Source organism: Xenopus laevis, chromosome 2S, assembly GCF_017654675.1.
Source record: "Xenopus laevis strain J_2021 chromosome 2S, Xenopus_laevis_v10.1, whole genome shotgun sequence".
In the NCBI taxonomy this organism is placed as follows: Eukaryota; Metazoa; Chordata; class Amphibia; order Anura; family Pipidae; genus Xenopus; species Xenopus laevis.
The window spans coordinates 50,668,640-50,682,567 of NC_054374.1; the positions used below are offsets into that span (position 1 = coordinate 50,668,640).

A 13,928-nucleotide genomic window follows, 5' to 3' on the forward strand; every position below is an offset into this window, starting at 1 on the left:
CAATATGTTTTTTTAAAAAATATCAAATATTTTTCAAATATAAATATCACATATTTATAATGATTTCATGTGGCTTATTAACTTTGTTTGTTGGCTTTGTATGGGAGAATTATATAATGCCATACCAATGACCTAGTAATCACAAATGAGCTTTAAAGGGTTTTCAGCAGGCCAAAGATTAGGGTTAATTGCTCTGTTTACTGTGTCAATTTCATGCAAATTTTAATAAATAGTACCAGGCATATATATGAATTCTTACACTCTCTTATGAACCCAGTCAGTTTTTTGAGCCTTTAACTAAGTAGAAAGACCAGTATTCAGCTGTTAAATTTAATGTTACTGGATGTTCAACCTGTGATTCTAGAGTGGGGATCCTGTGTTATTTCTAGTATCCTACTCTGGCTTGTTATTGCCTTGTAGGCTTTCAGTTCATTAACTTTTTTCCTAAGGACAGCATTGTTATGTACTCCCACAAGGAAAAACAATAATTACCCTTAAATTTGCATGCTATGGAGTGCATAACATTTATACAGCATGTTAGAAATACCATGGGCTTAGATATTTACTGTGGCAATGTGAGCCCCTTAACATAAGGTCAATAACATTATCAAAAGATAAACAAAATGCACGGTAGCTTAATTCAAGTGTTAATTAATACAAAATAATCACAGCAAACAAATTAATCAAATACAGATTAGTAAGAGATTAGAGTTTAAAATGTATGTTAAAAAAAAATTTTAGTTTTTATTTTTGTAATACTTAAAACAAAAAAAAACTCTGGCAGAACTAAAAGATTTCTTTGGCTTATATGCAAGTTTGCGAAGCTAGGAGAGTCTATAAATATAATGTGCTGTTTCTGCTGCTCGTTGATTCTGTTGTTTTCCATCAGTCCTGGTTATCCCTCACAAAAGTAGTAGTAACCTGTTAATGGTGAGTTAAAGGTTAAACAAGGTCTAATTTTATTCATGATTAATTTGCATCACTTATGCATAAATATATTTTTTCTTCACCCCGTGTGCTTTCCTATTTCATTCCCTTTAATTCTCCATTCACTCGTGTATCCTACCAGCTCACCCTTAATTTTCTTATGCATGCTTATTGTCCCCTGTTCCTAAAATCCTTCATTAAAAGTCCCACTCTTCAAATTGTAACTTTCACCTCTGCTTTCCGCCTCCATATTTCTCATTTCCTTCCTAAAACACTGCCTTCTGTAATGGGCTTCTCCCGGCCTCCCCTACATTTCTGTGCCTTATTGCTTATTACTACTCTCCTGTCTCCATTTATGCCTTTTTATGTCCCCCTCTCCTCATGCTTCTGCTTCTAGTTTCCTCAGCTTTATCTTTACTTACAGTATGTTTCCATCTCCTCCTAAAATCCCTTCCCACCTTTAACTCCATTTCCTTCTGTTAAAAAATGACTTATGCTATAACAAACATTGCATAAAATATATAAACTGCTATATAATTTACTTCCATCCTTAACATATTTATATATACTTTACCACTCTTCATTTACATTGCTACTTTTACAAATGTTTGTTTTACTTCTATTTTCTTTTAATCCATTTCATCTGTCCTAAAGCTATCCATTTCTTTTCTCATTGTTTGCTTTTCGTGTGGATTAGAAGAATACTAAAAATGTGAAACTGAAATACGATGGTAAGGTGGATGCAGTACAAATGTACAAGGGCAGAATACACCAGCCCAAATCCCAGAGTTCTGATGAGGGTGATTACAGTGCTGGCCAGAACTCTCACTATTCAAGTACAGATGTGACTGAAGAGCTACCAATAACTTTAAAAAGAATAAAAGAAAAATTTCACAAAGCTAGAGAGTCAAGTAAATTGAAGTTTTTATCCAGGCCGGAACAAATGCAAACTGATGTTTCCAGCAGTAAGTCTCAGTTAATGCCCTCTAACCTTTCAGATAAAAGATACAAAAGTCAGTCAGACAGCACAGTAAGTGAAAGTGGGGAACTAAATTCTAAACGCCCAAAGATGATATGTGTCAAAAATCTGGATGCTGAAAAGGGTAAAAAAATCATTAAATTTAGCACTAACAGTAGTTTTGTAAAAAAGGCTGAAAGTAGTTCATCCACCTCAAGTTCGACAGCCGACATATCAGATAATAGAATTGAAAGCAGTATTAAAAAGCAACATGTAAATCGGCATTCAATTCAAGGTAATGGAATAAATAGATCCAAACAGAACCTAGAAAATATTCAAAGGCTTCATGAAAAAAGTGATAGTCTAATCAATAATGCAGAGTTAGATACAGAAGTGGAACAAGAAGAGCAAAAAAGCAACAACCAAGGGACTGAAGAATCAGATAGTGAAGAGGTAAAAGAGGTAGATGAATATGGGAAAGAATCACAGGAGAGATTAGAAAAAAAGGATGAAGAATCCGAGAGTGATAAAGATGAAAGTGAGGAAGCTGAGGCTGAAACACATGAAAGGGAGGTAGAAATAAAAGGAGATAATGAAGTGGACCAAACAGAAGATGAAGAGGAAGGGGAGGATGTAGAAGATTTAGAGGTAGAGGGAAAGGACAGTGAGGTAGATGTTGAAGAAGAGGGAAGAGAGGATTGTGGAGAAGGAAAAGATGCAGAGGGGGAGGAGGGAGATGATTCAGAAGAGAGAAAGGTGGAGGGAGAAGAAGAAGAGGGAGGGGATGAGAAGGAAGAGGAGGGAGAGGATGAAGAAGAAAAGGAGGAGGAGGGAGAGGATGCAGAGGAGGAGGATGAACAAGAGGAGAGAGAGGATGAAGAGGAGGGAGAGGATGAAGAGGAGGGAGAGGATGAAGAGGAGGGAGAGGATGAAGAGGAGGGAGAGGATGAAGAGGAGGGAGAGGATGAAGAGGAGGAGGGAGAAGATAAGGAGGAGGGAGAAGATGAGGAGGACGGAGAAGAGGAGGAGGGAGAGGATGAAGAGGAGGAGGGAGAGGATGAAGAGGAGGAGGGAGAGGATGAAGAGGAGGAGGGAGAGGATGAAGAGGAGGAGGGAGAGGATGAAGAGGAGGAGGGAGAGGATGAAGAGGAGGAGGGAGAGGATGAAGAGGAGGAGGGAGAGGATGAAGAGGAGGAGGGAGAGGATGAAGAAGAAGAGGAGGGAGAGGAAGAAGAGGAGGGAGAGGAAGAAGAGGAGGAGGAGGATGAAGAAGAGGAGGAGGGAGAGGAAGAAGAAGAGGAGGGAGAGGAAGAAGAGGAGGGAGAGGAAGAAGAGGAGGGAGAGGAAGAAGAGGAGGAGGAGGAGGGAGAGGAAGAAGAAGAGGAGGAGGGAGAGGAAGAAGAAGAGGAGGAGGGAGAGGATGAAGACGAGGAGGGAGAGGATGAAGAGGAGGAGGAGGGAGAGGATGAAGAGGAGGAGGGAGAGGAGGAGGAGGGAGAGGATGAAGAAGAAGAGGAGGGAGAGGATGAAGAAGAGGAGGAGGGAGAGGATGAAGAAGAGGAGGAGGGAGAAGAGGAAGAAGCTAAAGAAAAGAAGGCTAAGTATAAAGAAGAGGTCATTGATAAGGGAAAAAATAAAAAACAAGGTTCTAAAGAAAAGTTTAAACCAAAGAAATCATCCCAGGAAAAAGCCAAGCAGAAAAAAAATGATAGCAATATAAAGAACCAGAAGATTAAGAAAATTGATATGCCAAATTATAAAGATATTGAAAACTTTAAAAAGTTAGAGGGGCTAGATAATTCAGTTCAGTTCTGGGATAGCATTTTACCACATTACTTGACTTTAAAGTAAGTCATGAAAAGTCTGCAGCAAAATTTGGTTAGGGAACTATCAATTCTAGATGCTGTCTATGCTGAGAATTTATGTTTTAGAAGGAAGAGGAGTCCTATTTTGACAGCTGCTTAGAATATCCAAGTGTTAAAAAAAATCAACTATTAACCACAGCTGTAGTACAATTGTCTATGCATTAATGCATGATGTATGTGCTAACATTTGTTAATGTATAATCCTACAGAATCATTAAGTACAATATCTTAATATGGTAGTTGTAATGTGCTTGGGAAACAAGCTCTTCTATGGAGGGAAGGTGGTGTGGTAGGCAGACCTATCCGAGTGTGTATAGCATGTCCCTTTGCCTTAACTAAAGCTGATCTTCTGCAGTATTTGACTATAAACTTTCTGTAGTGTACTTATTTGCACCTAAAATGTCTTACAAGATTTGCCTTCTAGCTTTTGGTCTGCTATGGGCATGAGACCGCACTGCTGGAAACATAATACTTTAAATTGAAAAACTTGACCTTCACCATTTTACAGTTAGTTAAAATTAAATATTCCCTCCAACATAGCTACAGATACAATAACATTTAGAAAATGCTGGCTAACCGTTTCTAGCTAGCTAACAATATTTGTGCTTTGGCTATTTCTAAAGCTTGGAAATAACATTTTATTTTGATACAATTTGCAACATTTGCAATTTTTATATGGTCTGTTTCCAAAAATATCACTGACATTTGTTTGCCAGCTGAAACATATTGGCATCGTATTATTTGTTGTGGGAGAATAAAGAACTTCTTGACACCTTGGGTAAATGAGGCATCAGTTGTCAAAATTGTTGAAATACTATTGTATTCTTAAATCATAACATAACAACATGTTTACTGCAAATTATCTATATTAACGTCAACAGCTATTTGAACCTTCACTCCAGCCCCCAGAAACCTTTGGATACTTTAGGCAAAGATTGTTTACTGCTATTTCAACAACTTTTTATGAATAGGGCACCCAGCTTCTAAAATAGTTGCCATTTTGTGTTTCATGTGCATTCTGTTTTCAAAGTATTGTGTTTTTCCCATTTAATTCCATGTTTTTTAATTCAATAATGTGTTTTTGTATTTGTGATCCAGCATGAATACTTGTACCATAAAGACAGTCAATTTATATACCTTATTTTTCTCACATGAAAGCTGAATGTACCAGGCCAGTTAAGCATGTGCCAAATAAATTAAATTTAAATTATTTATATGAAAACTAGTTGATGTTTCATTAATTGCGTGTGAAAAAATCATTTTCATTTCTTCACAATAAATATGATATATGAATAACAAATATGATACATAACTTAAGTGGGCCATGCACAGGTCAATAACATTTTCAGACGTATTGGGCCCTGTATTGGCCCACTAGTTGACCTGCCTCACCGATATCTGCTATAAAATAAGCCATCTACCAGACAGGCTTAAACACACTGTCAGCAAGCGCATTTGGGCAACTTCTCCAAATGAGCAGATCTCGCCATGTATGGCCAGCTTTACATTTACTGACTTTTATTTGATAACTATCATAGAATGTATGCGCTTCCTGTAATAAAATTCACCAGCAATTGAGTCTCTCTCTTGTCCGAAAAAAATCTTCTTAAAAGTGATTAACTTCAGGATTTATGAGGAACACTTCTAAAACACTATGCGGCTTAAGAGACAGTAAAAGTTTTCTTTTTTCGGACAAGAGAGAGACTCAATTGCTGTTGAATTTTATTACAGGAAGTGCATACATTCTATGATTATATATATTTTTTGGGGTGGAACCCTTTGCTGTAATGCGCATCCGTTTACTATATTTGCACCAGGTGAAACATATAAAATAAAAATTCTAACCATTATCATAGATATTCATGGTTAGACATTTATGGAGGTTATGGAGGAATTAAAAGCCAGCTTAATGATTGTGTGCATTAAAGGGATGCTGACATGTTTCTGTTTTAACAGGAATGTGGTTTTATGCCAACATAAACCCTAGCACTGCTATTCTTTTGCAATGGATGTGCCTTCCTGCCTCCCCTCACCTCACCCCTTACTAACTCACGTCCTGCATTGGTCATTGACATGACTTATTCAGAAGCTTCCTGGTTTAAGTTGCACTGTTGGAGTGGGGCAATGTTCTCATAGGCTGGGGCACTGTTTACACTTGTCCTCCAGCCTTTCAGAAAGTTGTTGTAGGTAAATCAGCGCCTACCTGTCAGAAATCCTTCCCATTTTGAATTTTCATACATCAGCCCAGCAGTTTTTATGCAAGTTGCTGTCATGCATCATGTGCTGCTAATGCACTGTAGATACATTACAAACCACTATATAATACAGGTATGGAACCTGTTATGCAGAATGCTCAGGACTTGGGGTTTCCTGGATAACGGATCATTCCGTAATTTGGATCTTAATACCTTAGGTTTACAGGTATGGGAAATATTATCCAGAAACCCGTTATTCAGAAAGCTCAGAATAATGGAAAGGCTGTTTTCCATAGACTCCATTATAATCAAATAATCCAAAATTTTTAGAAATGATTTCCTTTTTCTCTGTAACTATAAAGCCATATTTGATCCAAACTAAGATATAACAAATCATTATTGGAAGCAGAACCAGACTATCGGGTTTATTTAATGTTTGCATGATTTTCTAGTAAACTTAAGGTATGAAGAGCCAAATTATGGAAAGATCCATTATCTGGAAAACCCCAGGCCCGAGCATTCTGGATAACAGGTTCCATACCTGTACTAGAAAATCATATACACATTAAACCCAATTTATTGTTTCTGGATAACAGGTTTCCGGATAATGGATCCCATACCTGTACTATAGAAAACTAAGAAATATAAAAGATTATAATGCATGGAATATAGATGTTGTGCTTCCACCAGATTATCTTCCTAATTAAGCATGGCTCAAGCATGCTGGAGTAACACTGCTGTTTAGGACTATCACAATGCAATGCCTGCTTTAACGGCCTCTCAGTCCTACAGTTTTCCTTAACTAGCTCTCTTTTTGGTTGCACTTAACTGCTTATTATCAGAAGAGTTATTAAGTATAAATATTGTTTGTAACATGTAGGTTTAAACCTTTGTACGTTTAAGCAGGATAACTCTTAAAACCTGCTCTGCGTGTATGTTTGTTAATTGTACCTATAACCAATAATGCTTAAGTCTTTTTAGTTTGTATTATTTTGCATACTACATTTTCAGTGTGCTTGTGACATCAGGTAAGAAACTCTAAAATGAATGGGGATATTCAAAAACATAAGGCCTCATGTACTAGTTTAGTGCAACTTTGACAGTATTGATACAGTCTGCCATGATTTCTGTCCAAGGCAGTAAAAAAAGTGATTCACTTTTGGGCGCAGGTTGGCATAAGGGGGGAGGAGTGTGCAGGTGGAAAATGAGCATACATTTTTTAGTTTTTAACGATGTTCTTTATGTGTAGCTTTCTAGCACTTACTGCCAGACCAGCAAACAGTATTTGAGCTCTATGATGTTTAAATGTTTTTTAAATTAATATTATTTTTCAGTACCTGCAATTTTTTAAATTATGGGTTTATTATTGTCAGTGTGTATATATTTATCATAACCTTTAAAAAACAAGTCCCACTGACATAGAAATAGTCTATAAAACCCCTACTAGCTAGCTTCAAATACCCTACCCTACTTATCCACCATCTGCATAGAGCTCCATTCTGACATGTTTTCATAACAAGTTTAGATCAACCTTTTCCAGCACCTTTTATCACATAATCACCTATTGATTAGTTAGAGGTGCCCACTGTCGGCCTTGAGATACAAAACAGAGAGATCCAGTTGGCAGCCTTGAGATCCAAAATAGAGATCGAAAACAGGCACTTTAAGCTGTGTATTAATGAAAATTCTGAGTTATTAGTACTGTACAATATAATGTTAGTCTACAGACAACTTCATAGGTTTCATAGAGTAAATGGAATGGAGAGATACTTACTATATCTGATGTTAAAACAGGAACAGGCAGAGGAGTCTGAAGAGGAAGATAACAGTTCTGAAGGCTTAGAAGAGGATGATCAGGACCATGTTGAAAAACAAGTGTTGGAAAAAGAGCTGGAAGAAGATGAGCCTGAAGAAGTGTCAGAAGAAGAGGACGAAGATGATACCAAAAGTGAAAATAATAAAGTTAAACCCTCTGAAAACAGAGCTGCCGCCACATTGGTAACATTTATTTTATTTTATCTCTGCATTCTGGTTGTTTTTAGTTGAATTTGCTACAATTATTATGGAAATATTAGGTATGGAATCTATAATCTGGAAACCTTTTACTCAGAAAATTCTAAAATAGGACTTTCCATAGGAAGAAGAAGTGCAAGGAAGCTTTTGGAAATATTGGCAGCATGGTGTATAGTTAAATGAATTCCCTAGCCCGGGAAAAAAATGTTAGCCAACATTTTGCCACCCACTGTATAGTACCCTTTCCTTAAACCAGCGATTCTTGATTTCTAACTATTTACACGTGTCCTTAAGCTAGTCTTAAGCTTTTTTCAGTTCCGTGGTTTTCAGAAAAGAAAGACTTATTTTCAATTGCTTTCCATCTTTTAATTTTTACAATTATTCCAAAATGTAAATTTAATGTTCCTGTCTCTGGTGTTTTAGTTTGGCAGCTCAGTAATTCAGGTGCAGATTCTGAACTGTTTCAATTTTTACATTTAGGGGTGTATATATTAAATATATATTTATTTTTAAAAATAAAAATTTGGCCTAACTCCCAACCGTGATTTGACTTAATTTACAAAAAAATCAGAACGAAAATTATACGTGCGGGGAAAAGTCTCAACAAAATCATGCATCAATTTGAATTGTGCCCCCTTTTCAAATTATTACCCAAAAATTCCCCTTAAAAACGCAACCAGAAAAATTCAAGGCTTAAAAAATGGCTCCTTAGTTGCTACAGTAGTTGATATAATTCTCAGCAGCATCTGTGGAATATTAGCAACTATTGTATCAATTCTAACAGCTGCCTTTAATGAAACTCGGATTCTGTTCAGCAGAGACAAAGATAACAAATGTATCCACTAAATGTAAATGAGGTAAATATTGAACCACTAGGAATCTCTTCAGCATTTGCCAGTTGGATATTTGATTAATCTGCCCTTGTATAGTTTCGTGTCTGTCAATTGAATTGGAATATTTGTATGAAAGGCAACTTTTTACAACAGATTACTCTAAGGGTTATTAGTATACAGTATAAAGCACTATGGTGTACATTTATGGGCCTATGAATAGACCTGCTATCAGCAGTTTCAAAAGGCTCGGGGCAGCCATGTCAGAAAGATATCAAACCATTACACGTGATTACATGCCTGCCCTTCCTGTTTCCATTGCTCTCTAAAACACAATATACAGTGTTATAACTGTTCCACATATCCCCTCTAAATTGTATCTGCAAGAATAATGTTTTTTTTTTTTTTAATTAGGTGAAGACGGCTGTTGAGAGCAAAGTCGATAATGGTATGTCTGCATTTTGCTTCCTATATCTATTAGCTTGATACCTATGTTAGACCCTGCAGTCCCTATTTTATTGTGCTAAAGGGAAAGTTTATGCAGCATTTTCCATTTGTAACTCCAGTTTTCGTAAGAAATTTTTTTGGGATATTCTGTGACTTTTGTGAATATTTGTCTTGATTAAATTACATTTCCTCAGAACATTATATCTCTATCTTTTCACTAACCCACTTTGATAAAGCATATCAATGTTATTTGGCAGAATCATAGACATTCATGTATGTGATATATGTAGACTTCTTTATGTTTGGTATTTTAAAAACTTATGTATTTGTCTTTTAGAGAGTGAACAACCCAAGAGTGTGAATGGCATTGGTTCAACAGAAAACAGTGCCACCAAACCAACTCTGTTTGAGAAAACGAAAAGGGTAAGATAAATAATTGTTGTCTTCGAATGTCAGATTTCATCTATTTAAAATTGGAATAATATTTGAAAATATTTGCATCACTCTCGTGCAATTGTACTAATGCATCTATCATCATTATAACTGATTTATATAGCACCAGCAAGTTACACAGCGCTTCACATTAATAGAGAACAATAAGGGGTCTCACTCTGATTTAATAAACAAGGGTTACATAATAAGTCCCTGCTCAAAGAGCTTACAATCTAAAGGGTGATATCGTCATTCCTGTAACCCCAGTGAAGTTTAATAGGATGTAAATGGGGTATCCAACCGGACGCTGTGCAGTGTGTGTTGTTGAACATGGATGTTGTGACTCCCTTATGCAGCAGTGTATTTGGTAAAATTCACCTGAACACCTGAAAAATAAAATGTAATGAGATTATATATATATATATATATATATATATATATATATATTTTTTAGTCTTAAAGGAGAAGAAAAGGTTAAAACTAAATAAGCCTTATCAGAAAGGTCCACCTAAATATACCAGTAAACCCTCAAAGTAGTGCTGCTTTGAGTCCTTTGTCAAAAGAAACACTGCATTTCTTTCTTTCTATTGTGTACACATGGACTTCTGTATCAGACTTCCTGCCTTCATCTTAAACCTCCTTGCCCTGGGCGTGAGCATGCTCAGTTTGGTCCTCTTCCCCCCCTTCTCTGCCGTAATCAAGGAGAGACTGGCAGGAAGTGATATCACACCAAGCTAATACTGCAGCTGCTTTAAGGTCCCCTGCGGGATTACTGGTACTCAGGATTGTTTCTTATTATATTTAACAAGTAATGATGTTTAGTAGCCCTATGACACATAAGGCATTTACATGCCTTTCTGTTACAGCTTCATATTCAAATGAATGGCAGACACTGACGGTAATAGAATGGTGCCACTTAGGTAGTCTTCAGTCACCATGACTGTATAATGCCTGTCTTTAACCACCAGTATTTGCCATAAGCAGAACATTAGGCATTCATTTTTTGAATGGGAAGCAATTACAGACATTCACTGTACTCTGCATTCAAATAGGCTAACTTCAAGCACCACAAACGCAGAGAAACGCAAAGATCTAAGACCCTAATTGCACTTCTTTTTCAGCTATCCATTTTCAAAAGACTTTCTACAGCAAGCCAAAAATCTCTGCAAGAGAGCAAAGAAGAGTCAGATGCCGTGAAAGAAGACACAAGTACAAACAATGAAAGCCTCAAACAGCCAGTTAAAGACAAAGATGCAAAAGATGAAAATCAAAACCACAAGCAGGAGAATTCTAAAGAGACTGAGCAGTCAAACCAGGACTCTACAGAAACTGCACAAGGCAGAAGATCAAAGTCATCCACATGCACATTATTATGAGAAGCAAAACTTTGAGAAATGGATACAGCCCACGATACTGAAAAGCAAAGTCACCCACATTATTATGATTAAAAGTATCAGCCCTGTAATTTATCCTATTATTTAGTATTTGATGGATGTGGGATTTATGTTAAATGTTATTTATCACTAATTTATACAGTAGGTAGCTTTCTTCACCAAAACACATTGAATACTTCAACATATGGAAGAGACAACTTTTTTTGTGGTTAACATTACATTGAAATATAGTATAAAAAAAAGGCTGACCACGTTTCCTGCCTCATATGAAAAAGCATTTGACCTTCTGTAATATAAACTTTTTTTAATTGGAACTACCAAAGTAACTTTTATTTTTACAATCTTGTTGCATTTCAGTTAGCAATGGGTTAAATGGCACTTTACTGCAGTAAACAAAACACTATTGTAATGTTTTCCTCCAAAACCTAAAAAAAAACGTCCTTGTCACAAATGTAGTCGTTGGCTCAAAACGTAACATTTTCATTTCAAAGTGAATTTTGGAGCGTTTGCATGTTATTACTTCAATACCTTGTTTCTGCAGTGCATTCACATAGGCTGTATATCTGTTGGTAAATGGATAGTATATAGGCCAGTACTGTTGTTGCTTTGGCTGGGGAAATTCATCTGGTGAAGCTAATGGCACAGAGACGCTGGTAGAGAAAACATCAATTTGAATGTAATAGTATACAAATAGTATTGGCCCCCACACACCCTGCCTACTAGGCGAAACAGAGATGCCTGGTGCAAACTGATGGAGGCCCGGCTGCCTCACAACATTATCTCAAGCAAAAAATTCCAATGGCACACAGGTCTAATGAAACCTTAAAGGACCAGTTACAAAAAAATTCGAAAAAATTAAATTGTACTTAATGAAAAAAAAACACCAAGACACATTTAACTTTAAATTCGCAAAGTCTTTATTAAGAAATAACTTAACGATACTCCGCTTGCGCTCCTCTTCAGAAAAGGCGACAGGGCGATGATCCATCATGCAGCGCTCGATTTCTCCTCCCTGGCTATCTCCTATAGAAGGGAGGGAGGAGAAATTGAGTGCCGCACGATGGATCCGTCGCCCTGTCGCTTTTCTTAAGAAGAGCGCAAGCAGAGTATCAGTAAGTTATTTCTTAATAAAGACTTTGCGAATTAGAAGTTAAATGTCTCTTGATGGGTTTTTTTTTTCCGTTATGTAAAAACTAGTTTTTTTAAAACAAATATTTTTTACTGTTCCTTTCAGTGTTTATTGTGGAGTGCCACTCTGCAATACACCCTTAAGGTGTTTCATTAGACCTGTGTGCCATTGGAAATTTTTTGCTTGAGATACTGTGTGTATAGTGACAGGAATGAATAAGATCTGCTTGTCACTGTGTACACGGGGTCGATTTTGCCCAGGAAATTCTCTAATTTAGGTTTTCTAGCCAAAATCTTCCTTTGCAGGGACAGATGGATTTTATTCATTTCTGCCAATCCACACGAGACAAGTGCAGTTGGATCAGCCTTTGTCTGCATAAAAGCCACCATGTGTTCCATTAGCCTAAGATTATTATAAATCAAAATAGGCAACTTCACTACAATTTGTAGCATACCTAAGCCAACTGGATTGGCGAACAATGCTGGCAGTTGCAGTTTAGTACCATCTTAGATATCTAATATTTTGGGGGACATTTATCAAAATTCAAAAATTTCTCCAAATTTTCTGAAAACTACTCCATCCAAATCCACACAGATTTTTTTCCCCTTATCTATCAATACTTAAGGGAAAAAACTCGATAAAATCATGAAAAAATCTGAATACCGCAATTTTTTTTGATTTGACGCCTGAATACCATAACTTTTATTCATATTTAATGCCTGAATACGTTGACTATTTAGGATTTGACGCCTGAATACTGCAACTTTTTCAGAAACCCAGCACAAAGCAGTACATCTTTCGTAGATCTGCCATTGACTTATACTGTACATGAACTCAGCAGGTCTGAGTTGGAGTACTTTTTTATTCAGACTTTTAACACCCTCAGAGTTTAATAAATCACGAAAAATTTTAGGTTTTTTTTTTTTTCAGAAAAAAATTTTGGTTTTCCCCTTTCAAAGGCCAATGAGAAAAAATCGGACTTTAATAAATAACCCCCTTTGTTTCAGTGCAAGCATTATTCCAAATCTAAAGCTTTGCTGTATGGTACAAAGGGGAACACCTGCTTATTGAACCACTTATTACTATGCCAGATAAACTGGATTTATTTTCCAGAATGACCACTGTATTGGAAATTGTGTTAGTGCAAGTGGACTGTATACTACGTCCTGATAAAAAAGCCGTTATTTTCCTACTTTAATGAAAAAGAAATTAGATCCTTTCGATCGTTTTATGTGTTGGCTTTATTTTCTGGATTAAGAATGGATAAGTATTGTGATCCCCCCTAACCACTGTGTCCAAAGCAATTCTGGAAGCAATGCATGATTCATTTTGCTCGTATTGATTTTCATAAGTGTTTACGTGTCTTTATGATCTCCAATTCTTAGAAGCTTTTTTGTAAACTGCATATAAATATTGTCACATATTTATGATTTTATATATTGTTAGTCACAAAAAACGAATGCATTGCCTGAAACTTGTGTAAATGATAAAAGGGTACTATATTTTAGTAATGTGAACTTATTTGTTCAGTGTTGTATAATGAAGACAAAATCTATTTTTGTATGTAAGGACTTTGAGATTTTAAATGGACTTTTTATCATATGCAACAGCTTGTGGTTTCAAATTGTGCAATAAAATAGCTGTGTATGCTTTGTTTGACAATTCTGGGTATTTGTAATTCATGGATTCTCAGGATAGGGTATAGCGGGAGAATATTCAGTATAGTTTATTGCAAGGC

At 36.3% G+C, this 13,928-nt stretch overlaps 2 protein-coding genes across 2 annotated transcripts in view; both read left to right on the plus strand.

Annotated features, from left to right (window-relative positions):
- The window catches only part of rpgr.S (retinitis pigmentosa GTPase regulator S homeolog), a 51,131-nt gene extending 40,041 nt beyond the window's left edge, over positions 1-11,090 (plus strand). The window contains 4 exon segments of the mRNA NM_001095673.1: positions 7,740-7,943; positions 9,203-9,236; positions 9,573-9,658; positions 10,789-11,090. Of these exon segments, the coding sequence (NP_001089142.1) occupies positions 7,740-7,943; positions 9,203-9,236; positions 9,573-9,658; positions 10,789-11,043 (579 nt within the window). The 3' untranslated portion in view covers positions 11,044-11,090.
- LOC108709426 (spore wall protein 2-like) lies at positions 8-6,161 on the plus strand. Its single transcript, XM_018249229.2, has 3 exons — positions 8-2,338; positions 2,429-2,554; positions 2,648-6,161. The coding sequence occupies exons 1-3, from the start codon at positions 1,679-1,681 to the stop codon at positions 3,734-3,736; spliced, it is 1,875 nt and encodes a 624-aa protein (XP_018104718.2). The 5' UTR covers positions 8-1,678; the 3' UTR covers positions 3,737-6,161.
- Positions 11,091-13,928: the final 2,838 nt, after the last annotated feature.